A 25467-nucleotide genomic window follows, 5' to 3' on the forward strand; every position below is an offset into this window, starting at 1 on the left:
TTTTGCTTTATGGTCCTCTTTAATCTCTGAAGACATTTATTCGTTATTGATAACACTGGTTTGGATAACATAAAGACTCCAGTGAACTCCTGCACCAGCCTAATTATTGATTATTTATTTCATCGGAATAAGATGTCAGATTTATTGTGTGAAGAGAAACAAGATCGTATGAAGTCGATTCCTTTTTCAGCTGAGGTCAACTCACTGAGTGGAGACAGCACTAAACTAGCAATTATCAGGATTGCAGTTCAAATTGGCTGCATGGCAATATTTTGTTGTTTAATTGGGGGCTGCAGCATGTTTGATTTGATACGTTGGAGTTTGTCAAATTGTTGACAATAAATACTGGATCTAATGATGATGTCATTGATGACACATGGACATTCGAAGGAGATTTCTCTCTCACATCTCCGTATTTCCATAAAACTGAACCTAAACACCTTTTTGTAATGTACCTCGTTTAGGCTCCACAAAGCATTTACCTTTCATGTGGCACATTAGGGATTTAATTGAAATAAGGATAACAACAGCAGCAGCAGGTATGGTTTGTGTGTTTAAGGTATTTGGCGTGCAACCACATAGTTCTGGGTTCAATCCCATGGTATGATGTCATAGACTTTGTCTATAATTACCAGTGCTGGATGAACCATTAAGCAAAATAAGCACATGATGTTTAGGGCGTCGAGGGGAGTGAGGGCACCACAATATCAATAATAACAACAAACAATAATAATAATTGTTTCAAATTTTGGCACAAGCTCAGCAATTTCAGGGCTGGGATAAGACAATTCCATCGATCCCAGTGCTCAAATGGTCCTTATTTTATCGACCCCACCCCTCCAAATGATGAAAGGCAAAGTTGACCTTGGCAGAATTTGAACCGAGAAGTTAAACATGGACAAAATGCCATGAAGCATTTGCCCAGTGTGCTACCGATTCTGGCAGTTCACAGCCTTAATAATAATATAATAATAATAATAATAATAATAATAATAATAATAATAATGATAATAATAATAAACATATAGATGGAAGGATAATGAGAAGGAAGGAAAGAGAGGAAGAAAGACATAGAAATGAAATTGTGTGAAAATGTTTTGAGATTGTTGTAAAGTTTGGCCAGTTTCCAGTAATGTCTGTTTGCTGGTTTTTAAACTGTAATAGATGGGGTTTGAGATGTTGAAAGGAATTTATATATAGCAATTTTAGTTAATAAAATCTATTTGGAAACATTGAGTTAAATTAGAAATAAAAAAAAATTTCACGGGAAATAAAATATTTCAATGTAATTTTTACATTTTATTGGATATTATTTTATTGTATTTGATTTTGCTGCTCTGAAATATCTTTTTTTTATTTTACCATAAAAAAAAGCATTCTTTCCTTTCTTTAAAGTTCAAGCAAAATAAAGTATGTGTGTGTGTGTGTTTGTTTTTCTGACCCAAGGCCCATCTTACCCCTACCTGTCTCGATCTTTCAACCTTTGCAATCGAAAATTCCCTCCCCGTTGTTCACCCTTTGGACATATTTATTATTCCTGTAAACAATGTTTACAGGAATGGCCTGTAAACAATGTTTACAGGAATGGTGAACTCAAACCGAATAAAGTTATTGAAACAACCAGGGGTAAATATTGGGTTAAAACCCCTTTTGGAAAGAAAGGGTCAAAGGGCTGGCTTTGGGGAAGTTTCTTAGGATGTCAAAAACAATGTTTATTCTTTTAGAGTTTGTTGTTTTCCAGGGACTGATTTGATCAGGGTATTCAGGTGAAGACATGTGGCTCAGTCCCTTGGCTATTCAGCTCACAATCATAAAGTCATGAGTTCGATTCCTGGTGGCATATCATGTCCTTGAGCAAGACACTTTATTTCACATTGCTCCAGTCCATTCAGCTGGTAAAAATGAGTTGTACCAGTAATTCAATGGGGCCAGCCTTGTCACATTCTGTGTCATGCTGAATCACCCTGGGAACTACATTAAGGGTACGTGTGTGTGTGGAGTACTCAGCCACATGCACAAGCATTTCATGAGCTGGCTGTTCTGGTGATTGAACATTCTTCATCATAACTGATGGAGATTCAGGCCTGGTTTGTGATTCTGTGCTGAAACTGAAGTCATTCCATCATTAAAAAAAAACCCATTTAATTACACATGAAGTCGTTAAATTTAATTTAAATTTATTTCAAAAGCTGTCAATATTTTCATTACACATTTACAACCCAGTCATTGATGCCATTCCACTGCGATCGTATCAAGGACGGATCATAATTGTGACATCAGGACAGTAAAGTGGAACCATTTTGATGATCAGGTCACAGCTGTGTCACAAAACTGCTGAGGCTTCATGAAAGGAATTTAAATTTAAAGAGAAGTCAACAGGTTTTCTGTGTCATTAAATGATTTAGACTCACTGTTTATTTTGATTTGTAGTTTGAAGTTATTAGAAAAATAATTTATTCTATGATTACTTCATGGTTGATGGTTGAAGCCCACCACCACACTTATGGTCTTGAGGTCAGTGGTTCTCAACATGGGTCTGTATCACCCCTGGGGGTCCATTTAAGATTTTTTTGTTAAAATTTAGCTCCAGTAGATTCGTTATATTTGTACTATACACAAATTTTACTTGGTGAACTTTCCACTGGAAGAAGACTCTGTGGCCATCCCCTCTGTTGATATAAGGGTCAGCTGAAGCAAAGCCTAAAACTGACTGGAATCGATCCCAAAGCTTAGGATATTGGAGCTCAGGACTGGCCCGGCTGGCATCATTCCATCTTTCTCTGTGGCAAATCCTTTTGAAGCGGAACAACAGAGGAAAGAGGAAGAGAAATGACAAGGAAGAAAACGGAGGCTGCAACAACCAGAGCCCCCACCATGGGTCCCTTGTGACAGACATTTCCATGCAAGAGTCATTAGTCATCAGAGGCATAAACACAGACAGAGGGGAAGAAGTGGTCAAGAAGAAACCAAGTAAATCTTCGGACATACGATAAAACGTCTGATGATGACACAAAATAGTTTAACAATTTTTTCATACAATTGCTTCTAATATCTTTATATATAAAAGTGAGGTTGTATGCTGTCTGTCTCCTACGATTTAGATTCCTAACTACTCCCACATTTTGCAGTGCAGTTTAACCAAAACCGGGTATCTTATAGTCGTGATTCATATCGAGCCCTTCTGGATATTAGCGCGCGTCTATGATGAGTCTACGATTTTAAAAAAAATTTACCATCAATTTTTCCCATTTTTAATGCATTTTTGGTATATGTAAGGGAAGTAACTCTCTAAAAATTTATTATTAAATCTCAGAACGTAAAAAGCTACAGTAACACCCCCCTTTGTGGTTAGCCATATTGAGATGGCTATTATACTTTACATCTCTAAAAATGCTTATATAGTTATTTCCCTTACAAACCCGAGCAACGCCGGGCGATACTGCCAGTTTCTTAATAAAATTATAATAGGATTTTTTTTAAACATCAAAGGGGTAGGAGGGTCCAGTTCAGTAAAATAGGAATCAAAAGAGGTCCATGAGTTAAAATTTGGTTGAGAACCATTGATCTAGGTCCCAGTGGAATCCCCACCTCTCTCTTCTTTTAGGGTCTAGTGTGGTCTAAGTGTAGACTGCTTCAGTTGTTGGAGCAAACCAGAATCACAGATATCAATCACCACTGTCATTCAAACAGGGAGTCATGCAATCTGCTAGAAGTAGCAACCAAATCTCCCACTGGGAATGTGTTGTACCCCATTGCTATTATTTACATTATTTACATTTGACGGATATTTGTCATCTTGTTTGTTGTTAACACAACATTATTGCTGATATACCCTCCAGCCTTCTACGAACCCCAAGATTCCGAGTTCGATTCCAAGCAGTGACCTGAATAATAATGATAATGATAATAATAATAACAACATGGAAAAATACCTTAGGAATGAGAACCCAGGTTCGAAATTTCCCCAAGACACCTGATGAAGGCTGGACGGTATATCAGCTGAAACGTTGTGTTAACAACAAACAAGATGAGAACAAATATCCGTCAAATGTAAATAATGTACGTAATTCCTCATCTCTTTAATATAGAACCCATTGCTATGTGTCGTAAATGTGTGCGTGTGATTTAATATATATGTGAAGGTATGCCATCATCATCATCCTCATCATTTAATGGTTTTTCCATACTGGCATGGGTTGGATGATTCGACAGGAGCTGGCAAGCCAGAGGGCTGCACCACACTCCACTTACCTGTTTAGGCATGGTTTCTACAGCTAGATGCCCTTCCTAACACAAACCACTCTACAGAGTGTACTGGGTGCTTTTTATGTAGCACCAACACCACTGCTCTTTAATACCAGTGTGTGTGTGTGTGTGTGTGTGTACAATAAAGCAGTTAGTGATTTTGTTGTAAAATTCATAGACACCCGTTCACTGTATAAATGTGATTTTTTTTTTCCTTGTTTTGTTTCTTTAACTGAACTGACACCATTTCTGTTGAAGATTCCAAACATCTTCTTGAAGTAGGGAAGTGAGATAAAAGTCAGAGCCCAGAAGGGTACACCATTGCATCTTGCACTGAAGCTGAATGTGGAAGCAATTTCCTCATTGTTTCTCTTCTCCATCATCTTGATGTTGTCTTTAATGTCATCCATGTACATTTTCTTTTCTTTTTATTCATTTCGTTTCTTTTTCATCCATTTCTCTTTTGTCATTTCACAAATATCACAGTTGTTTTCCTGTTGCTTCACATTTTTCAATTTGATTTCTCTTTCTCTTCGTTGACTCACCTAAAGCTAAAAAACAAACAAATAAATATAGTATTGAACCACTAATTAGGGTAGGGCTTCAGGGGTTCAAATTTGTTTCAGGGTCACAACATAAAGCTGAATGTGGATCAGCTCCCCTCAATATAAAAAAGGGTTAGTTAGTTAGTTAGTTAATTTTTTTGGCTCAAAAAGCAAAAAGCAAGGCCATGTAGGGGGACATGGAGTTATGTACAGGGTGGTGTTCATGTAAAGAGTTCAGGCCACTTGTGGTCAAGGGAGACTTTGAACCGAGCAGTCATCGGCATCTTCACCATCTCGTCCGGCAGCTTATTCCACGGATCTGCAACCTGGACTGAGAAAGCCCCTCTCCTTCGATTGAGATGAAATCGTCGCAGATAGAGCTTGTGGGAACTTTCTGCAACTGATAAGCTGTTAGATACATATACATATTTAACAATGTGTATATGTATCTACTTCTCTTGCGATGTGATAAACATTTAAAAACACAAAACGAACGCCATCACTACTCACTCTCTCTTTCTCTCTGTCCTCCTCTCTCCTTTTGCCACTTCTTTGAAGTGTGACACACACATCAGGTATGTACAAAAGCAAAAAGTTAGTGTATTAATATTATTGATAACAATCCTTCCCACTATAGGCACAAGGCCTGCATTTTTGTGGGGAGGGGGACAGTTTATCACATCGATCCCAGTACTTGACTGGTACTTAATTTATCAACCTGAAAGGATGAAAGGCAAAGTTGATCTCAGCAGAATTTGAACTTAGAACATAGCGACAGACAAAATACCACTAAGCATTTCGCCTGGCATACTAACAAATCTACCAGCTCACTGTCTTAAATGATAGTAATAATAATAATAATAATAATAATAATAATAATAATAATAAAAATAATAATTAATGGTAAGAGTTTTAGCTATGCTTTCAAAAATGATAGCAATTTCTTTCCTATTTTTTTTTTTTATTTTTGACTAAATTTTTATTAATAGTTATGAAACTTGAGGTTTTCCAGGATATTTTTATTTTAGCATTTTTTTCATTTGTTTTTTTTTCATTTTTTTTTTTTTTGATCTGATCTGTTTAATCTGCTCTTTGTTTGTTTTTATGGTTGGAAAATATTCAAGTTAATGAAACAGATGAAATACAATAATTTTTAATCTTTTTATTTTTAGACATACATTAATTTATTTAAAGATTCTGCTTGCAAAAAGAAAAAAAAAATTGATCTTCTCTGAGACACTTGTGCTCAACTAATAGTTTCCCATCAACAACAAACCTAGAAACTCACAGATCAGATGAGGTCAGCTTTGGCTTTCATCATTCTCAGTTTAGACTAGGTTCAATATAACTGACTTCCTCATCTCCCCAAAACTCTGAGGTAAAGATGACTATTATTATTCTTACAGCATTGAGCAGGCAGAACCGTAAGCATGTCAGAGAAGATGCTGAGCATCATTTCAACTGTTTTTTAGGCTTCTGAGTTCAGATACCCCTGAGGTTAACTTTGTCTTGCATCCTTTTGGAACTGAGGCAGCCAACTAGCCTCGTCTCTCAAAATTTCAGGCCTTGTGCACTTCTGGCAGAAAGGATTTTTATTACTATAAAGGCAATGAACTGGCAGCAGTCATAGCATGCTGGGTGTAATGCCTAGTGGTATTTTGTCCGTCTTACAGGTTCTGAGTTCAAATACTGCCAAAGTCAACTTTGCCTTTCAGGATCAATAAATTAAGTACCTGTAAAACGCTGCAATCAATGTAATCGAATAGTCTCCTCCCCCAAAATTTCAGGTCTTTTACCTTTAGTAAAAAGGATTATTATCATTATCATTATTATTATTATTATTATTATTATAATTATTATTAAGGCAGTGAGTTGACAAAATTGTTACCAGGCAGAGCAAAAATGCTTCGACAGATGAAATGCCATTTTTAGTTTCAGTTCAAATTCCACCAAGGTTGACTTTGCCTCTCATCCTTTCAGACTCGATAAAATAAGTACCCGTTTAGCATTGAGGCCAATGGAATTGACTTTCCTCCGCCCTCAAACTTGCTGGCCTTGTGCCAAAATTTGAAATTATTATTATCATCATTATTATCTTTTTTTTTACATCTTTCAAATTTGCTTCCATTTCTTGCCGAGTGTCTTCCCGACTCCTAGGGCAAAGAAATTCATAGTATACATTGGTAGGCCATAAAACTAAACTCACTAGTTCGTTCCTTTTTTTATCATTATTATTATTATTATTATTATTATTATTATTATTATTATTATTATTATTATTATTGTTGTTGTTGTTATCATTATCATCAAAAGATAGACAGATGTATAGATAGAAAGATAGATAAGGTAGATAGATGTATATATACACATTCAACCCCTGAACAGTTATTGAAACACAAAGTTGACGCAGGGGTCAGTGGTGGAAGTGGAATAGTTGAACATTCAATTTCCTAATAAATGCAGTTTTATATTGCATCTTCACCTGACTTGCAGCAGCCGTCCTGCTGTTGTTTTATTCTGGGAAGGGATTCAGGCGTGAGAGGAAAATATTAAAATCCAGAGAAAAGAATCGAGACATTTGAAATGGCAAATCTTAGCAACCGTTTGCTGGTGGTGGTGGGGGGGGGGGGTAGGGAGTTGGAATTGTTATATCTTCATCAAAATTTTGTCTGAACAAAAACAAAAAGCCTGGGCCTGTCCCTTTACCTGCTTTCCTTCAGGTGTTTGTGTCAAGTCCCTCTCACAAGTGGAATTTCCATTATTGAAAAATAAAAATAAAAATAAAAAAAAGAATAAGAAGAAAATGTGTTTCCAAATATTGAACAATTATTGCTAAAAGTCGGGTGTTGTCAAGTGTTCTTCTTCTAAGTTTAACATAGAAATGATTCTCGTGAATAAGTCTTCAGACATCTCTGTCAAAAAGAAATTAATTTTAGAAGCAAGAGAAAAATGGTAAAATTTACAGCACAGTTTACTGCCATTAGCTTTCTGCTGTTGTGTGGCTCCAGGTTAGCTTTGATTAGAATTAGTTCAGACATCATTCACCATCATCATCATCATCATCATCATCATTGTTCATTCATTCATTTGTTCATTTGTTTTACATCCACTTGCCATGCTGGTTTGGGTCAGACAGTTTGAGAGGATTCAATAGCTTGGAGGATCGTGTCTTCCTTTCATGCATCTTTTTTGGCATACTTCCTGCTGCAGTTGGACAGCCTCTCTAACACCAACTGCTTTTGCAGAGTGCACTGGATGCATCTTCCATGACACCAGCACTATAGAAGTTACCTTGTCACCAGCAACACTAAAACAGCCTCTCAAGTTCCAAATTGTCAGTGTTTAGATCAATTCCCAAATACTTATGGTGCTGGGTGCTTTTTGTAGCAGCAGCTGCAGTGTTTGGGATTGTTTCATAGTTTGCAAAGCAAAAGAGAGCATCCTGTGATGGAAAAAGACAAAAGAAGAAAATCTGAAGTGGACTTGGCTTCTGTAACATATCCTTGTGTTGTTTAGACATTTTCCTTGCAACCAAGTAATTTCTGGTTCAATCTCACTGCACAGTACCTTGGATAAGTGTCTTCATCTATAACCTTGTATTGACTTATACTTTGTGAGTAAGATTGCTAGACAAAGATATACGCCAGCCCTTAGGTACATATGTAGACAGACATGTGTGGTGGGGCATCAGTGTCCCCGTCTATGATAAAATTTACCCTAGAAAAAATAGCACTGTTGCTTATGACTTTCAGCTTAGATGTTCAGCAAATAAATACCAATAAAACAAATCATCATCATCATCATCATCATTTAACATCTGCTTTCCATGCTGGCATGGGTTGGACAGTTTGACAAGAGCTGAAGAGCTGCACCAGGCCCCAGTTGCCTGTTTCGGGGCATGGTTTTTACGGCTGGATGCTCTTCGTAACATCAACCACTTCGAAGAGTTTTCTGAGAAGCAAACTGCTTACCACACAGCTACTTCTTGTGTTAAACAACATTATTGATAAGAAAAAACCCTGTTGTTGGTTTTGCCAATTAAAGCTGATAAAACATTGCTGGCTACTTGAGGTCGTTAAGGATTAATTAAAACTATAGAACATGACTAATTACATTTCACATTCTGCTGCTAGACAAGGACTTAGATGAGTGCATGTGTGTAGACCGGTATTTTGGTACCTTTTAGCTGTAAAATCTGTTAAAAGCTTTATTTGAAATATCCTTTGACATGACACTACGCAGCAGACACAGGACTAATAGCATTAAGCTTAATGACAATTGCACAATTTATTTGAAATCAAATTACAACTTTTTAGTTCAATCACTTTAACAAAATTGATGTACCTGATCCAGAGATAACAGTTTTGTGAAGTCTGAAAGGTAGCAACAGTTCTTTGATGTTTCATTTAATAATAACAATAATAGTAATAATAATAATAATAATAATAGTTTCACCTTTATCATCTTTGTTATCAATAGTGGTTTCATCATTATCATCAGCATCAACATCATCATTATCATCACCACCTCCAACACCACTAACATTTTAAAGAGTGTTTATTAACTTCTGTAACTCAAGTGAATATCATAGAAAAAAAATATCTTGTTTTCTCTCCTGTCCTCTCTCTCTCTCTCTCCCTTGCCCTCTCTGTCATATCTCTCCTCTTTCTTTCTCATTGTCATTCTCTTATCAGATGCTATAATCATGTGGTTTGTTTAAAATCTGCTGCCTCTATTCATATTTAACCTCACAGCCATCCCCCACTGTAGAACCTATGTCCACTCAATATCATTTTCGCTGGACGTTAACAGAACACGAGACCTTCCCTACTTGTCGTATGTCAGAGTCTGTCTATATTTACTTTCCATAAAAGAAAAAAATTAAAAAATCCATTTGACTTCTGCTATGAAGTATTCCAGTAAACCCTGTTCTATAAACGCTGTCTTAGTGACACAGATTTCACCATTCTACATTGAAAGTACTTTCATCAGAGTCTTCGGTTTTTACGTAAATGGAACTAGTACCGACATCAAAACAAGGAGCAGATTTCTCAAACGAGACTTGACAGGAATCCATTTCAAAAATTCTAACATCAAAAAAGACTGCCTGTGTTTAGAGACTGCCAAGAAATTCATCTCACCTAATCTATCAAAGAAATATATCTGATGCTTAGTACAGTCTTTTAATTTAGAGCGGTCTGCGAGAGAATTGATAATATGGTTATCCTGTTGGGAGAGCATCTCTCTCTCAATTCTAATTTGCCAAGAGCTTATCTTGTCTTCATCTGTGGTTCTCACAACCATTTTCATTATCCATTTTTGTTAATAATAATAATAATAATAATAATGATGATGATGATGATGATGATGATGATATAAAATAATAATAATAATATAAAATGATAATAATGTAAAAAATAATAATAAAATCAGGAATATGATTGACCAAGCTTCCTTTTCAATGGGGAAAAAGCTGTGAAGAGAGAAAAGGAGGGAAAATGCAAAAAGGTTTTTAGATGCCCCACCTCCCACCTGAAAGTATTGGTAATGCAGTTTAATCTGTAATAAGCATGAGGGGAGAGAACGAAAGAAAGAAGGAAAGAAAGGATGAAGGGCGATTGCAGACAGGTAGAATTTATTTAAAGCTAAAGTACTTATTTGACAGCCATTGTCTTGTAAATTCGAAGTTTGGTTTGGGTGAGAGGGGGAGGAGGGATTCTGCCAAAGACTTGCATCTGTTTCTTGACAATCAGGAAGTGTCCAAGAGCCCCAGAGAGGCAAGAGACAAGAGATGGTTATTTCTAAATAAATGCGAGTTTAGGTTTGTCTTTCATTCTTGGACTGCCACAGGAAGTGATGAAATCGGGGGGGGGGAGAACACTCAGTTATAGTACAATGTTAGAGTACTCATACAGTATTAGAGTACACATACTATTAGATTGTGTGTACAATGATGGGGTAAATATATGCATTAGAGTACACATGCAGTTTGATAGTACACCTACAATGCTAGAGTACACATTCAATATTAAAGTGCAATTGCAATAATAAAGTACATTTCCTATATTAGAGTACACATACAATACTAGAGTTCATATACAATATTAAAGTGAAATTACAATAATAGAGCCCATGTACAATACCAGAGTACACATTCAATATTATGGCATACTTACAACACTAGAGTACACATATGATATTAGAGTACACGTCCACGGACACCATCAGGTGTTAAAGATATTGTAACATTGAGTCTAACTTCAGATTGGAGGTTTGGTCTTCCCAAATTCTTTTATGGAGGTTTCACTTTATAGAATATAGATATGGTAATTAGATGTTTCGTAGAGTGTCTGTATTTTCAGATTTTTGTTATAAATTGATTGTCTACACCAACACACACACACACACACACAGGTCCCTGTATATGTGTATATGCTTTCTCACAAATAGTCATTTCCAAACTTTACACTCATTCCCATGTCGACACAGTCTCTCTCTCTGTCTCTCTTTTTCACACACACACTCACACACACACACATGCACAGTATCTCACACACACACACACACACACATAGACACAAAGTACCTGGAGGCTAAACGAAAATTTCCCTTTCCAATAAGTAATTGCTAGTTATAGATGTTAGATCGAAATTACTGAAGTTTAACTATAATTATGTTTACTTATTTTCTTTCTAAATTGGAAAGTTTACCAATTTTAACCAGAAAAATTCTACCTACGACTAAAGAAAGAGAAAAGGAGAAATATTGGATGTTAGTTATTGAAAAGTAAATGCATTCAACCCCCCCCCACCAACACCTTAGTATGTTTATTGTGGTTACCTTTTACATTTTACTTGTTTCAGTCATTTGATTGCGGCCATGCTGGAGTACCGGTTTGAATTGATCTTGGGTTTTTAAAGCCTGGTACTTATTCTATCTGTCCCTTTTGTTGAGCCGTTAAATTACAGGGACATAAACAAACTGACACCAGTTGTGAAACAATGGGGAGGCACATACATACACTACAGACTTCTTTCAATTTCTATCTACCGAACCCACTCACAAGGCTTTGGTCAGCTCGGGGCTATAGTAGGGGACACTTCCCCAAGGTGCCATGCAGTGGAACTGAACCCACAACCATGTGTTTGGGAAACAAAATTCTTACCACACAGCCACACCTGTGCCTGGATGTTGCTGCTTGTATATTTAATATCAGTGAAAGTATCAACTTCCAGAGAAGAATGTGAACGGTTGAATCTTTTGAAGAAATCACAGAGAAATTATAAAACTGAAAGCCATCAGTCTTAATGAGATCCCTATTATTGTCCTGCCCCATTTTAGTTCTTAATTGTATTGTTGCTTTTTTTTGTATATCAAAACTCCGCCAAATACCCATTAGCAAATGGAATCAAATTATTTATATTTTTAAAATGTATTTTTATTCACAATTCACCTGCTGCTCTCAGAAGTGAGGCAGGATTTAGACGTTAATATAAGAACTCTTCGTTAATATAAGAATTCTTCGTTAATATAAAAATTCTTCATTAATATAAGAAATCTTCGTTAATTTAAGAATTCTTCGTTAATTTAAGAATTCTTCGTTAACATAAGAATTCTTCGTTAATATAAGAATTCTTCTTTAATATAAGAATTCTTCGTTAATATAAGAATTCTTCGTTAACATAAGAATTCTTCGTTAATATAAGAATTCTTCTTTAATATAAGAATTCTTCTTTAATATAAGAATTCTTCTTTAATATAAAAATTCTTCATTAATATAAGAATTCTTCGTTAATATAAGAATTCTTCGTTAACATAAGAATTCTTCGTTAACATAAGAATTCTTCGTTAATATAAGAATTCTTCGTTAACATAAGAATTCTTCATTAATATAAGAATTCTTCGTTAATATAAGAATTCTTCTTTAATATAAGAATTCTTCTTTAATATAAGAATTCTTCTTTAATATAAGAATTCTTCGTTAATATAAGAATTCTTCTTTAATATAAGAATTCTTCGTTTATATAAGAATTCTTCGTTAATATAAGAATTCTTCGTTTATATAAGAATTCTTCGTTAACATAAGAATTCTTCGTTAATATAAGAATTCTTCGTTAACATAAGAATTCTTCGTTAATATAAGAATTCTTCGTTAATATAAGAATTCTTTGTTAATTTAAGAATTCTTTGTTAACATAAGAATTCTTCGTTAACATAAGAATTCTTCGTTAACATAAGAATTCTTCGTTAATATAAGAATTCTTCGTTAATATAAGAATTCTTCGTTAATATAAGAGTTCTTCGTTTATATAAGAATTCTTCGTTAACATAAGAATTCTTCGTAGGGTGGAGAGCTGGCAGACTTATTTGGGTGCCAGGCAAAATGCTTGGCAGCATTTCCTCTATCCTTTTGTTCTCGGTTCAAATTCTGCTGAGGTCAGCTTTGTCTTTTATTCCTTTGGGGTCGATGAAAAAAAACTACCAGTTGAACCTTGGTGTTGATGTAATCAACTTACCCCGACACCGCTAAAATTGCTGGCTTTGTGCCATAATTCGAAAGCTATATAGTATTTTTTCTACTTTTTATAGTTCCATATTTCTTTAACCATTTCCTAAATTATAGGATTTTTCTTATCTTCACTCAACTGGCAGAAGCAAGTTGTACCTGTATTTCCAGGGGCCCAGCCTTGTCACATAAGGCCTGAAATTTTGAGGGAAATTTTGAGTGTTCGATTCCCAAACTGGACACTATGCTGCATCGTTGAGCCAGGCATTTCATGTGACTCCCGTCCATTCAGCTGAAAATAAGGGCCAATAGAAACTAAGGATCAACTGAGTGATGGACTGGCATCATCGTTCAGTGGGGAAGTTCTTGGACACTAAGTTATCAAAACACCTCAGAAACTGGCCCAATGCATCTGAAGGTTCAAGACAGATTCTAACCTGGTTTTTTTTAATGATTATTATTGTTATTACTATTATCATTATTGAGAAGACGAGATGGCAGACTCGTTAAACATGCTGAGTAAAATACCAAGTGGTATTTCATCTGTCTTTACATTCTGAGTTCAAATTCTGCCAAGGCTGGCTTTGCCTTTCATCCTTTCGGGGTCAGTAAATTAACTACCAGCGAAACACTGGGCTTCCCCCCACCCACCCAAATATCAGCCCTTGTGCCTATAATAGAAAAGATTATTATTATTATTATTATTATTATTATTATTGTTGTTGTTGTTGTCAACTAGATGTGGACGTCCATGAGATTTAGTCACAAGTCTCCTCCACTTTCAAAAACTTATTCTCCCTCCCAGATCAATAAATTAAATATCAGCCACCTACTGGAGCCTTTATAAAACCATTGAGCCCTCTTCTTTTGTTTCTAAAGCAGGACAAATGTCCAAAACATCGACACACCCTGTACTCATTTCAAGTACTCATCTCACCCATTAGACCAACACCATATTCATTGTACTTTTCTGTATGTGTGTTGTTCTGTGTAATTTTTCTCAACTGATTTTTGACATTGCATTGTGTGTGTGTGTGTGTGTACATGCATACATAGATACATACACACATATATATGAACGTGTGTGTATGTATATATATATATATGCATGTATATATATATATATATGCATGTATATATATATATGCATGTATATATATATATATATATATATATATATATATATATTGTATTATATAGACACACACACTCATATTCATAACACATTTGTAAGTATGGCAAAGAAGTGAATATAGGTCCTATCTTCAACAACAACTACACCAACAATGATGATGATGATGATATTAATGATTATAATAATAATGATAATAATAATAATCTCTTCTTATTTAGACTTATATATATTTAGAACTGTACATGTGTGTGTGTGTGTGTGTGTGTGTGGTTGGAAATTGGATATTGAGATATTTTTGAATGCAAAAAGATGTGGCATTAAATTACTGTAATTAAATTAGTGTAATATAATTAATTTATGTCCCTGTCCTCCTCCCCATGATCTCCCATTGCACTAATTGTCTTCTGTAATTTCATCAGCATGGAAATGTAGCTATTGGTTAAGGATCTCTACATACATACACACACACATATCTCTACATATGTGCATAGCTATTTTGTCTATTTCCACACACACACACACACACATGTATACTTTTAGAAATAAAGTTTTGTGCTTTTGCATATTTTTCTGAAAATTCTATCAGAAGAATGAGCTGCTTCATGCAATCATTCAACATATTAAAAAGAGCAGCCAATTCTCCCTCAGACCAAACTCTACTTTCTTAAAAATAGAGAAGATATATTAGATAAAGTATTCCGAGATAGTTTATTTGTGAAAGAAGACTGAATGGCCATAATTGGAATGACTCTGATAATAAGTCACCTCAGCCTGGCTCTAAACAGTTGCAGCCCCTTTATCGATCCCCTTCTTTTATATTTCTGTGTCTTTTTGTTCTTGTTTCTAAAATATATCACCAATTTTTGTTGTTGTTTAAACAAAAATCACTACCAAATATTTTGTTGCATTTTCATTATTATGTGCATAACTATTTATCGATATATTTCTGCATATACATACACACACACACACACATATACATACAAAGACACACACACACATACATGTCATCTATGGAGCTTTGATAAGGAGTTCGCAAATCCAGTACCTAAGATATACTTTCATCTTCATCCCTATTATTATTGGAGCAACAGCATACATGCCAACCCCATCTGAAGCTAAGTATGGCTGAACTTGGGTTTGAGGGGCAGAAAACGCAAATCCTTAATTCATACTCTACAAATGATCGCAATATCTGGAACTATAAAGATCTGCAAGACCTTCTTAAGATTTGGAGGATGATGAACAAAACAAGGTTCTTTCCTTCACAGCCTTGCTCTCAAGCAAGTGGCTGCTCAAAATTTAAATTAAAAAGACAGGACAAAGATACAAATTATTGAAATGTTTTGTGCTTCTTGTACTAAAAATAATGTCCACTATTTAAGGAGTCCCTATCGACATGTTAAATCTGTTGAGATCAAATTGTCCCCTTCTGCTATAATCTTACAATATGGAAGGGGATGGGCTCCCTAAGATTCATTTGTCTTTTATAACTTAAAGATGACTTTTATAGTTCCATATTTCTTTAACAATTTCCTAAATTATAGGATCCTTCTTATCACTCTTTTCCTGTGTAGGTACATGGCTTAGGGGTTAGGGGTGTGTTTGGGTCACATAGTTGGGTTGTGAGTTCAATCTCTGGTAATGCATTGTATCCTTGGGCAACATTCTTTATTTCATGTTGTTCCATTTCACTCAGCTGGCAGAAGCAAGTTGTACCTGTATTTCCAGGGGTCCAGCTTTGTCACATTCTGAGTCATATTGAATCTCCCTGAGAACCACATTAAGGGTACACATCTGTGGAGTACTCAGCCACTTGCACATTAATTTCACAAGCAGGCTGTTCCATTGATTGGTTCAAATGGAACTTTTGTCATTGTCACCAATGGAATACCAGTCCTCCACGAATACATTTCTCATTCTTAAATCAATTCAATTCATTAATCTGTTTCATTAACCATTTTATAATTATTTTACTTTATATTTAATTAGCAATAAATATCATTAGTTCTTCCCCTCTTTTATTTTTCTTTGTAATTAAAATTGTTGCTAGAACAAAAATTAATTAGTTTTTTTTTTCCCCCGTAATGTTGGGAGGATTTCTCAATTGGTTTCACAACATTTACGTCTCTACTTTCAATGTTTCGTATATTTTCTGAGTTTATTATAAACAAATTCATATTTCTAAGGATGGTTTTCAAAAGATACAGACAAGCATGTATGTGTGTGTGTGTGCATGTGTATGTGTAAAGGAAGAGATTGGTGTGTGAATAAGAGAGAGCAAATGTTCTCATCCCAGTACAGTTACTCTATTGTACCCTTGGGTAAAAACTTTGTTTCTGTTTCATAACATCAAAATTTAGTGTATGAGGAAGAAAAAAAGACAGGTGGATGCAAGCCCTTGATCAGCCAAAACTGTTCCAGGTGACTGCACATATGTTTGTGTTAATAGACATTTGATGGTTCTTCATTAACGTGTGTGTGTGTGTATAAAGCTTCATCAACAAGGTTTGCTTTCTTTACTTCTGTGTGTTTTATACACATGGTACTGTACACATGGAAGCATTGTGCTTTCTCCCATGAATAAATTAAAATGCCATATGCTGTGAGCATGGCATTTCTTTTCCTTTTTGTTTTCTTTTGCTTTTCTCAATCAAATCTCAATGTTCTTTTGACTGTTTACATTTTGATATGTTTACTATTTCTGTTTCACGACCTCCAACTTCTTTCATTTGCACATCCAAAAAATGTGAAACTTGCTGAAACAATTCATTACAATTTCTTGTAATAAACTATGCTTTACTTTATGTATGGAGTACTTTTTCCCTTTTATAAACACACACAAGTTTATAGATAGGAATTCAATTGCATATATATAAATCTTTACTCATCATATACGTACATAAACATATATATACACATACACTCATTGCACATATTCACATACAAGTTCAGAAAATTTAAGAATTTTTTCATTTAATTATCCCTATATTTATATGAGAGAGGATGTAAAAACTTGCAAATACACTTGTGGTAACAAAATACTTTAATCTCCTACCTTGGTTTCATGCATATCTCTTATGATAATCTGGATTAAAATCTCCAGTTACCACTCAGGATGATACAAAAACACTGACTAATGAGTTATGACTATATTCACAAAGAAACTTTTGATTTTAACTCTTTAGCATTTAATCAAGCCATATCCAACCCAAATATTCTACCTGTTTTATATTAAAGCTGATCATATCCAACCTTTCACACCTACCCTGCAATGTCATTTTAAAAATATACAAACACACCATTGAAATCTTGAAGCTGCGAGATTATGATTGGTTAATTCAAAACGATGTGAATAAATAAGTATTACATTTGACAAAGAAATCTGAATGTTTAACCCTTTGGTGTTCCGATTATTCTATCAAATGTGATGTTTGTTTATTTATATTGTTTTGAATTAATCCTGCATTATCTTGTAGTTTAGCTATTTCAGTGATGTGATTTTTTAGTTTTAGAATGACATGGTAGGGCTGAGGTGAGGGGCAAGATCTGGTCAGTTTCAATATAAAACAGGTTGAATATTTTGGCCGGATATGGCCAGTTTGAATGCTAAAGGGTTAAGGGTTAATCTAATAACATTTTCTCTCTTTTTATTTAAAACATTTTTTAAAAATCTAAATTCTTTGTTGTGTCTACTTCAAACTGACCTTCTTTGTTTTCTGTTCAGAATCCTGATATTGTGCTGGTGCACTATCTTAATGTGCCCTATCCAGATAGTGCGAAGCTCAGCATTCCAGTTCTCTCTTATGGCTTTGAGAAGAAGGAATGGACCAAAGATGAGCTGGCTGATCAGCTGAGACCGATGTGTAAGTCAACATTGATTTTCTCTGTCTTAATTTCCTTTTATTAATTGTGATATTCTTATTGATCCAATAATAACTGTTTCAAGCTATTTTGGAACGTTCATGTGTGACGTCGCAATGGTTAAAATGGAGATGAAAGATCTCTTTTTGAAATTTGGTCGAGATTGGTAAAAATAATTGTTTCTGACAAACCATTATTTTTGTTGACAAGGAACAAGTTAGAGATGATTGATTTCAGGCATTTTGTTGACATCCAAAACTGCAAATGAAAGACAATACGACAGCTTTGGAATACAGAACAGAACAGAAAATGCAAAAGATCTGGTTCCGTACTTTACCATTTGAATCAGAATTACACCACATCTCATCACGAAAACCTTTATATTCCTTGTTGTGTTTGATTTTGCATTTTTAATTTATTTCTGTAATTTTTTTTTATCTTGGTATTCTATTTCTGGCTAATATATTTGTTCTATTGTGTGTCTGTGTGTCTGCGTCTTTGCATCTCTGTATGTTTTGCCTAGATCAGTGTTTATCAACCGTTTTTTTTTTCTCTCTGAACCCCTTTAATTCTTTGATTGTTACTCAGACGCACCCTCATCACCACTCAGTGCTTAAAACCCATCCTATTATAGTTTCAGAATTTAATTTTATTAGGATTTGTATTAAAAATAATTATTAAAACAGTTTGTGTATTGCAGAAGCAAAACCAATTTATTGCTCATAAATTTTAACAACAAAATCTTATATGGACCCTCACGGGTCATAAGGGCCCCCAAGGGTCATCTGGACCCTGGTTGAGACCCACTGGTCCAGATGAAAGAGGCAATGAGTACATAATGGGGGTCAGTTTAACAATGTATGAAGAAGTGATGGAGGTTTGACTGAACTGAATAGAGTTGGCAAACTGCCACAGGGTTTGAATCTGACAAAAAGACATTGATCTTGTGATTATTTTATCAAAGAGAATGCTTTGTAATATTTAGTTGCAATTCTAGGTTTCTGAGTTCAAATCCTGCCAAACTTAATCTTACCTTATCCTTAGCAGTATCACTTCATAAAGGACTGGTCCCATGGAGTTATTTACACCACATCATCGACAAAGCATCCATCTTCTCCCCCCAGGCCTTTCCATTAATTGCAGCCAATAACTCAGGGAGTAAAGATGAGTTTTTGCTCTGGTTGTATATCAAATACTCGTTACTCATGCGAGTTGTTAATTATTTCAATGAACTTCGGCTGTTTTAAATATTAAACGAGGAGATTGTAATTTGTTGCTTCGTTCACCCTTTTGCCTTCAGATTACTCCTTTGTCAAATGCAAGGCTAATCTATTCACATTGTTTTGGATTAATCAGGCATTGCATTATCTCATAGCTTTGAGATTTCAATGAGGGGATTGCTTATTTCTAGGATGACATTGTAGGGTGGGTGTGAGAGCCTGGATCTGGCCAGTTTGAACATCAAACAGGTCGGTGGCATTTCATCCGTCTTTACATTCGGAATTCAAATTCTGCTGAGGTCAACTTTTTCTTTAATTCCTTCAGGGTCAGTAAGTACCATTTTGAGCAATGGGGTCCATGTAATCCACTTCCCCCCTCCTCCAAATTTTCTGGCCTTGTGCCATAATTTGAAATCAATATTTGAACCAGTCTAAAAGCTAAAGGGTTAACATACTGATACAACAAGCGATTATTAAAGCAAGCCTTCTAGCCTGCAAGCATGGACCTTACTTCCTGCAATACAGCCCCTCCATTGTGGGGCAAGAGGCAGGGGGTATGTGAAATGGAATTCTGACTCAGTGTAGGTGGCTGGATTGTCGATGTACTCAGCTGATTTGTCTGTAATTAGAGTTATTGGAATTAATTAGAAGCCCTGATGTAATTCATTTATGCTATAGATCGAAAGAGGTCAACTTCATCGTCAGAAATCATGTCAATATTGGTTTCCCCTCTTGGTGGAATGGAAGAGGCTGAAAGAATCTCTGATGATGATGTTTCCGCAAAAGAATGGATGAATTGCTGAAATCTATGACTATTCACGGTTCTCCTCACCAAACATTCCACTCCATCCATAAATCAATTATGCCATTGAATCAAATGCAAACAGCTCGCTAAATTCAATTGTGGAGCTGATTGCTACAAACACACAAATCCCACGCTTCTCCCCTACTCTTTCTTATTATTTAATCTATTATCATTATCATTATTTTTATTATTATTATATATGTTGTTGCTGTTGTTGTTGCTATCATTGTAATGGTGGTTGCAGTGAAACAAGTGGCATTATTTACTCTCTCCTTGCTCTCCCCCTGTCTCTCCTTTTTATAAGTTGCCATCGTTTGGTTTGGTGAATCTCTTTATTTCTCTCCACAGATAGTCAAATCCAGGTACTTTGCAGACAGACTTGCTAAATAAATAAACCGTTGCCGAAGAGTAGAGTAGGCAGCTCTCGGCAGCATCGATTCCACAGTTTGGTTTCAGTTTCTATCTGCTGCCACTTCTATTGTTTGGCAAATTACATAAGGAATGTGTAAACACACACACACACACACACACACACAGAGGAATATGTGCACTGATACACATGCGCACAGAGGAATATGTTTGCACATGTACATACAAACAGACATACATAGACACACACAGGAATGTTCGCATGCACACATACATGCATACACACACACAGGAATATGTTCACAGATACATGCACAGAAATGAAGGCAAACACACACACACACACACAGGAATATGAGATGATAATTTAAAGCAAACTCCTTGTTTAAGTTGGTCAATGCTGCCATAATCCTTGCCTTCAGTTCATCTCTGGTGTTACAAGGAGTTTTGTTGGTCACATGTTCAACTGCACCCCACACATAAATAATCAAGGGTGTTGCAGTCTGGAGAGTTAGGTGGCCAGATGTTAGGGGTGATTTGGTCGCAGAAATTGTCTCACAACCATGACTGGGTTCTCCTGCTTGTGTTGCATGGTTCAGAGTCCTGTTGCCAGACATAGGGTCTTCCAGCAGCCACCCTCTTGACCCAGGGCAGCACCACCTCCTCCTGGCACTTGATGTAGGCCTCCATGTTGAGTCTGAGGCCATGTGGGAAGATGAATGGAGGCATAACGTCACCATCACTATTGATCACTCCAAAGACATGATGTTGACTAGATGTTTGATTTTTATCATTCTCAGTAAATGTCCTCAGAATGACATCCAAACACTGTGAAATGTTCGTATTATAGCTTCCAGCATGAATGCCAAGCAGTACAGTATGTCATTTCCAAATTACTGGCAGAGTGAATTGCTTCTTGGTGCTGTTTTTCTCACAGGCGGTGCCCAACTGACCCTGCTATGCTGTGTAGTTGACAAAATTAAAAATATAAAATTGCAATAATTTACCAGTTGCACCCCCTATATACATGCGCACACACATACGATGGGCTTCTTTCAGTTTCCATCTACCAAATCTACTCACAAGGTTTTCCTCAGGCCAAGGTGCTATGTAGTGGGACTGAACCCAGAACCATGAGGTTGAGAAGCAAACTTTTTACCTTACACGCACACACACACACACACTTACACACACACATACACACACACACTTACACACACACACATACACACACACACACACTTACACAGACACACACACACACTTACACACACACACACACACACACACACACACACACATTTACACATACAGAGCATGGAATAGGTTTGTTATTTAAGCTTCTGCAAAGATTGTGGAGGACTTTTGGAGAACAGTTGTCTAAATTCCACCAATGTAAGAAGAGTGTTGTAGAAGGAAGAGCATTTTCAGAATTAGTTCACTGATGAGGATTTCGGAATTATAAGTCAGCAGTTACTAATTAAAATGGAAACAAGTTTTTGTAATTAAATCATTGTGATGAAATTTCAGTAGATACATTGTGTCACCAATACCTAATGGTAGCATGGTGATGATGAGGATGATGATGATGATGATGATAGTGGGGGGGGGGGTGATGGTGGTAATGATGAGTGTAACAGTGAAGATTTATCAAAGCAGCAGTGGTGATGATGGTGGTGATGGTGGTAGTGATGATGACATATCTATCAGAAGATTTCCTGTGTCTCATTAATTTCTTGTGTAAACAGAATGATGCAATTATAAATTTAAATATTTTTCTGCTATTTTTTTTTTTTTTTACCTTTTAATTACGAGACCAAATAAAGATGGCTCCAGATATTAGGAAACAAAGTCACAAAAATAAAATTTAGGAACAGAAAAGCAGAGAAAAGCAATTGCAAAATTTATCATCTTTAATATCAGATTCCAATTTTGACACGAGGCCAGCAATTTTGGTGGAGGGGTAAATTGATTACATCGACCCCAGTACGCAACTGGTACTTATTTTATCGACCCCTGAAAAGGATGAAAGCCAAAGTCAACCTCGGTGGAATTTTGATGCTTAATATTGGTTTCAAATTTTGGCTCAAGGCCTGCAATTTTCTGGGGTGGGGAGTAAGTCGATTACGTTAACCCCAATGGTTAACAAGCTGAAAGAGTGAAAGTGACCTTAGTAGAATTTGAACTCTGAATGAAAAATTTGGATGGAGGGCCACTAAGCATTTTGTTCAGTGTGCCACCAATTTTGCTGCCTTTTTACAATATTAAACATGAAATAAAGGTGGCAAGCTGGCAGAAACATTAGCGGTGCTCCAGCATGGCCACAGTCAAATGGCTGAAACAAGTAAAAAAAAGAGTAAACACCAGGCGAAATGCTTAGCAGTATTTTGTCTGTTTTTACTTTCTGAGTTCAAATTCCACCGAGATTGACTTTGCCTTTCATTCTTTCGTGGCCAATAAATTAAGTACCAGTTGCATACTAAGGGTGAGCTCATTGACTGGCCCCTTCCCCCAAAATTTCGGGCCTTGTGCCTAGAGTAGAAAAGAGTATTTGTATTGCCAAGGCAGCAAACTAGCAGAAACGTTAGCACACCAGGCGAAATGCCTGGTGGTATTTGGTCTGTCTTTATGTTCTGAGTTCAAATTCGTCCTTTCAGGGTCGATGAATCGAGTACCAGTTGCGTACTGGGGTCGATCTAATCAACTGGCCCCTTCCCCAAAAAAAATTTCAGGCCTTGTGCCGAGAGCAGAAAAGAATATTAAACATGAAAATAAGGCAGCCAACTGGCAGGACTGTTAGCACCCGAATAAAATACTTGGCCGTATTGTGACCATTGGAATTCTGCTGAGGTCGACACTTTGCCTTTTGTCCTTTTACAGTCTTTAAATTAAGGACCAGTTGAGCCTTGGGGGTCAATATAATTGACTGAAACCAGCACCACCCCAAAATTGTTAGCCTTATGCCATAATTTGAAACCGATATTTAGAGTTCTAGGTGAGCTGAACTACTTTGGAAATAAATAGATAAATAAATAAATGAATACACATTCTTGGGGGGAGGTCATGTATTCGTTGGGGGCACGGCAGAGATAAGTGCTGTATCGCAGATCATTTAACTTGTATCATGAGGATAAGGAGAAAGAGTCGAGGGGCAGAGGGTGGGGTGGTGTTGGGTTGAGGGCAGGGGTGCTGCTGCTTTTGATGGTGGTGGTGGTGGCAAAAAAAAAATTGATGCATTTTTTGCCCTGAGATAACACAGGAAGCTGTTAGTGAAATCTGAAATGAAGGAAAAACAAATAAAAAGAAAAAAAAGAGATCAATTATATATTTTGGTTGTGTGATTCACTCATCCCAGGGATTGGAAAGAACATTGAGGTGGTGGTGGTGGTGGTGGTTGTGGTGGTGGTGGTAGTGGTTGTGGTGGTGGTGGTAGTGGTGGTGGTGTCAGTGGTAGTGGTGGTAGTGTCAGTGGTTGTGGTGGTGGTGTCAGTGGTGGTAATGTCAGTGGTTGTGGTGGTGGTGGTGGTGGTGGTGGTAGTGGTGGTGATGTCAGTGGTTGTGGTGGTGGTGGTGGTGGTGGTGGTGGTGGTAGTGGTGGTGATGTCAGTGGTTGTGGTGGTGGTGGTAGTGGTGGTGGTGTCAGTGGTGGTGGTGGTGGTGGTGGTGTCAGTGGTTGTGGTGGTGGTGGTAGTGGTGGTGGTGGTGGTAGTGGTGGTGGTGGTGGTGGTGGTGGTGGTCATGGTAGAAATGGTGATGGTGGTTGTGATGCTGGTTGCAGTGGTAATATCGATGACAGTTGTGCTGGTAGTAGTAGTAGTAGTGATAGTGTTGATGACGGTTGTGGTTGTGGTGGTAGTAAAGTAAACCCAGAAACGTTCCCCCCCCCCCATTGTTCAAAACCATTCCAACAATTCTTCTTTCCTTTTTATTCTCTTCTTGCTTTTCGAAATGTTGTTGTCGTTCTCTTTGTTTTATATTCTTCTTATTATTGTTCATGTTGTTCTTGTCGTTTACAATGGTAGTGATGATTATGATGATGATCACAAAATTGATGATGAAGAGGAGGAGGAGGAGGACAACAATGATACTAATGATAGTGATGGTGATGATGGTGGTGATGATGATTATAATGATAATGTACTTACCTGTGGTTCCTATGTTTTGATGGGTTTTTTTATGAGGTGTTTATGTTGTCTTTTTTCTTGCCTTTATTGTCTATTTACACTATTATTGTTGTTGTTGTTGAGGTTTCATAATAAAATTGTTGTTTGTTTGTTTGTTTTCGCTCAGAACCCCCCACCACACACACACACACATTTTGTGGTTTTCATTGTTATTGTTGCTGTTGTTGTGATGGCCTTCATCATTACCATCAGTCAATATTCAGTGTATTGGAATGCCCTCCCCCACTCCTGGGAACTCGACACCCAACCATTATACAAGCTGTTCACCCTACCCACCCACCCCATCACCACCACCACCACCATCTCCTGTGACACACAAGTCGCTTCTTCTTACTTTTTCATTCATCGACTCCCTTCTCTTTCCTCTTATTACCCCCATCACTTCTTTTTTTCATTTCATTTTCCTTCTTATTTCCGCCACGACCACCACCACTGCCTCCCTCGTTTGTCGCTATGTAACAAGATATTGAGTTCACTTCCCATCGTGAATGAATGACTGGTGCACAGCAGGGCCACATTACACTGCTCTACAACAAATACCTGCACTCTTAGCTTGACTTATCCACTTCTTTAATATTATTTTTTTTCCTTTCT

At 36.5% G+C, this 25467-nt stretch overlaps 1 protein-coding gene across 8 annotated transcripts in view; it reads left to right on the forward strand.

Moving 5' to 3' along the window:
* LOC115224688 (calmodulin-binding transcription activator 2-like) overlaps positions 1-25467 on the forward strand; it is a 761011-nt gene that overhangs the window by 668518 nt on the left and 67026 nt on the right. For all 8 annotated transcript variants that reach the window (XM_036513528.1, XM_036513532.1, XM_036513529.1 and 5 more), the window contains one exon: positions 18159-18297. In XM_036513528.1, the coding sequence (XP_036369421.1) occupies positions 18159-18297 (139 nt within the window). The remainder of the gene's footprint in view (positions 1-18158; positions 18298-25467) is intronic.

Source organism: Octopus sinensis, linkage group LG26 (genome assembly GCF_006345805.1).
Source record: "Octopus sinensis linkage group LG26, ASM634580v1, whole genome shotgun sequence".
NCBI lineage: Eukaryota > Metazoa > Mollusca > Cephalopoda > Octopoda > Octopodidae > Octopus > Octopus sinensis.